The sequence below is a fragment of the Sardina pilchardus genome, chromosome 19, assembly GCF_963854185.1.
Source record: "Sardina pilchardus chromosome 19, fSarPil1.1, whole genome shotgun sequence".
Classification (NCBI taxonomy): Eukaryota; Metazoa; Chordata; class Actinopteri; order Clupeiformes; family Clupeidae; genus Sardina; species Sardina pilchardus.
Window position 1 is genome coordinate 18,210,433 of NC_085012.1, and position 4,031 is coordinate 18,214,463.

Genomic DNA, 4,031 nt, shown 5'->3' on the forward strand with positions numbered 1-4,031 from the left:
GGATCTGCTTTCTCAAATGTAAAATAATCATGGTTCCCCCCTGCGCCTCCACACACACTCACTGTCCTGAGCTGTCACTGCGTGACGTCACTGGAGTTTCCAGTAAAGCTGTCTCTCTTTCAATAAATAACACACAGGGTGGCACAACACGGTCAGAACATCTCAGAGCCCTCTGATAATCAAACCAATCATATACCTGTTAAACAAGCCTCGGCCAAGAGACCACAGCGGTGAAAGAATGGCCCAAGACATGCAGAGCGCTGTTCTGGAGGTTGGGCTGCTGGGAGCTGAAGCCGTGGAGGAGGAAACGGAGATGATGGCCGCCTCGCGGACCTCAAAGAGCCGGAGGATTGATTTGGCTCTACTGGCCGTAGGACTGTGTGCTGCTTCTGCCATCTTCTTCACAATCCACAACCAGGTGAGCCTCTCAACATACAAACACCCATGCCTGAGAGCATGAAGATGTGTGAAGACACAGTGATGTAGAAAAGCTAATGATAGAACAAATATGATTGTAGGTATTCATGCCTACTTATGTGTCCAGTAAAGTGGGCAAATAGATGTTGGGATGAATTGAAATAAACACATGATGCATGATGTTTAAACTGATCTCTTTCTCTCTTTCTCTGCATTGTTGTCAAAACAGAAACGAGAGATCACAGAGGGTAGTGAAGGTGAGATTGGTTTCTCCTCTGTGGGTTTCTGACCTGTTTTGTTGAATCTGCTATTGTGTGTTCCTCTGGCCGTTTGATTCCTTGTCCCTAAAATGTGCCTCTCTCTACTCCAGATTTGAAACACAATTTGAGACAAATCTCTAAAAGACACAGTGGGACCAACCAAATGGCCATTCATTTAGAAGGTGAGTGCTTCAGTAGTGTGTAGAGGGACCCAGTGTGTTGGGCGGTGTGTAGAAGAACTCGATGTGTCTGATGGTGTGTTTGACCTGCTCTGGACATCTAGGCAATACAGTTTCTGTACATTCACCCCTGGTCTCACTTTTTTAAAAAATATGACAATAGTGCAGGGAGACTTGTGAAGACCAGACAGTAATTAGGCAGTTAACCACTACACCAGACAATGAATCTTACCACTGCAACCTCAGCAGGACTAGACTTGATTGGAAGGCAGGATGGTTTGGGAAGATGGTTTACAGTCCAGCAGGTGCGACTGGGATATTGCTTAGTAAAGGACTCAAACTAAACTACATGCCCTAATGGTGACCAACTGTTGTGTCAAAGCATGTTGGAGTTTTTTCCTATGAATTAGCCAGACACAAATAAAGGCTTTTTAAATATACCTTCCTCCATCACCATTCCTGGAGCGCCTGGATTTTTATCCCAAACAAAAACTAATCTCTTCACTCTTCCTCTTGCAGGAGAAAAGGGTGACAACACTGTGACATGGAGTGTCGACACCAACCAGGCCTTCGAAAGGGGCCTGAAACTGGTGGACAATGAGATCGTTATTCCCAAGAAGGGCATGTACTTCGTCTACAACCAGGTGTCCTTCCGCATCCGCAACTGTGGCCCCGACCAGGACCAGCTGAGCCAAGCAGTTATGCGCAAGTCGAAGGTGTTCGACGGAAGGCGACCGCTGCTGCGTACGACGTGCTCCAGCTGCGAGCGCATGTCGGCCCAGGAGGACGAGTACTGGTACGGCGCCATCAACCTGGGAGCCGCCTTCAGCCTGGAGGAGGGCGACCAGCTGAGCACCATCACGGAGCCCTTGGCCTCCGTGGAAGATGAGAGTGGGAAGACCTTCTTTGGAGTGTTTGCTCTCTAAGTGTGTGTGTGTGTGTGTGTGTGTGTGTGAGTGAGACTCAGTGAATGTATGATCAGATGTATCTAAGAAGGGTTTAGAAGGAGAGCAATCTGTTACCGTGTGAATGACAGATGAGACAAGGAGAACATACATCTCAAGCTCACACCAAAAAAAGCCTACGAATTGATAGCCTACATAAAACTTATAGGTAAATTATGGATATTTTGACCCAACCCAGCCGCAACCCGCGATTTCCTCCTATAGAAACCAACCCGGCCCACCCAACCCACGTGCTAACCCCCGGGTCCCGCGGGTTTCGGCCGTCCCGCGCATAGTGTGTGTGGTGAGGGTATGAGGCAGAGAGCCCTTTCATTTACACAAACTTGGCAGAAATTCAGATGCACAGACACACACACACACACACACACACACACGTATGTTCATACAGTATACACACACACACAGACACACAAACACTAGGGGTGTGAATCTCTCCCTTTTAAGACGATTCGTCTGTCTGGATTACCTTTCATAAATAAGGAGGCTACTAACACATGTTTTGAGAAGCACGTTCAACACATCAACAATGACAGGTAAGCAATAGCCTACCCCACCTCCTCAGTCAACTTTCAGACGTGCACCGAATATACAGTAGGCACCAAAGCATTGGGGAGACACCTGCGGAAAGGGGAATGCATTAGGCTGACAAGGGGTGTTGTTGTCTATGAAGCTAGGTTTGAGGCTTGTGCTTACGACTGAACATGACTGAAAACTTCGTTCAGGATACTCCAACACACGTTAAAGAGACCCTATGCAACATTTTCATAGTCATAAAATCACTTACAAATCGTTGTTTTGCTTGATTGACCAGTTTTATCGAAAACAGTAATATTTCCTCCCGCCTCCCAGTGTCCCTATCCGCTATTGCAGCCTTGCAGTTTGTTGTTCAGGAGGCGATCGCTCCTTGTTTACATCTGGAAGTCTGAGACGCGTAAGGAACAAGAGAACCACGCTTGCAATTGATATGTATATAGCCTATATATGTATTAATATACACGCTAAAGCTGTAGGCTCTGCAGAGAAATATGCAAACATAAAACGAGCGAAAACAAAAAGTGAAACCGAAACCGGAGATGAAATTGCCAAGCCTGCATAGTTTCTCTTTAATGTCAGCGTTATCTGCGTTTCACTAAACTCGACAACTGGACGTTCTGAATAATTTCCGATACGTATCGGTTAATCTTTACACCCCTAACAAACACGCATCCACACACACAGACACACACACAGTCTTATACACAAAAGCAAACAAACACATGCATGCAGTCATTTATATATGAGCTGCAAGAGTAGGAGATATATGCATATTATTGCACAAATAGGAGTTACAGGATGACAAAGAAATGTATATATTTATTATTATGAACTTCACTTGTGTGCGTCACAAGTTATAATCCACACTTTCATATATGTGTGTTCAAAGTTGTTATTCACAGAGTTGCTATTCATAATTTGTTATTCACAGTTTCACTTGGGAGACTCACAGGAAAGCTATGCACCTGGAAAAGATAAGACATTTAGGGAGTTAGGATGGAACTCCTGACTGAAGGTCATTCTCATGTGTTTTGATCTGCTTGTTAAATAAAATAACTTTCTTGTGTCCAAGAGCTCAGAGACTGTTTCGGAGAGGTAAAGCACTTCCTCTCTATGTCTCTCCTCTTGGCGCCAGAGTATACTGAAAACTATACTACTTGTTTGTGGTTCTTGTGTCTTAATATTGGGAAGATTTCCCTGACACAGGAAAAGATCAATTAAGCATCAACTTATTATTGTGAACATTCAAACCCCGACCAGTCCACAGCTGAAGTGCCCTTCAGCAAGGCACCTAACCCCTCACTGCTCCCCGAGCGCCGCTGGTTGGGCTGGCAGCTCTCTGCTCTGGGTTGTGTGATTCACCTCTCTGTGTGTTCACTGTGTGCTGTGTGTTCACTAATTCAGTTAAATTGGGTTAAGTAAGGGATAATGTATAGAACGCCGGTCATTATCGGAAAATAATTCCCGACAGGACGGACAGAACCCCGACGCGCAGCGGAGGGGTTTTGCTTCGTACTGAAGGGAATTATTTTCAGATAATGACCGGCGTTCTATACATTATCGCGCTTATTATATGGCTACTTGCCAAAACGAGAAAATCAACTTATCTCAATGTGTCTTTAGCAATGACTTGGCTACCGTTTCGTGGCTTCCGCAACAACTAGCGGAGTGAACCC

At 45.4% G+C, this 4,031-nt stretch overlaps 1 protein-coding gene across 1 annotated transcript; it reads left to right on the forward strand.

Annotated features, from left to right (window-relative positions):
- Positions 1–238: 238 nt before the first annotated feature.
- On the forward strand, positions 239–1,782 carry LOC134066594 (tumor necrosis factor-like). The gene is made up of 4 exons (XM_062521962.1): positions 239–418; positions 647–674; positions 788–859; positions 1,376–1,782. The coding sequence occupies exons 1-4, from the start codon at positions 239–241 to the stop codon at positions 1,780–1,782; spliced, it is 687 nt and encodes a 228-aa protein (XP_062377946.1).
- The last annotated feature ends 2,249 nt before the right edge of the window (positions 1,783–4,031 follow it).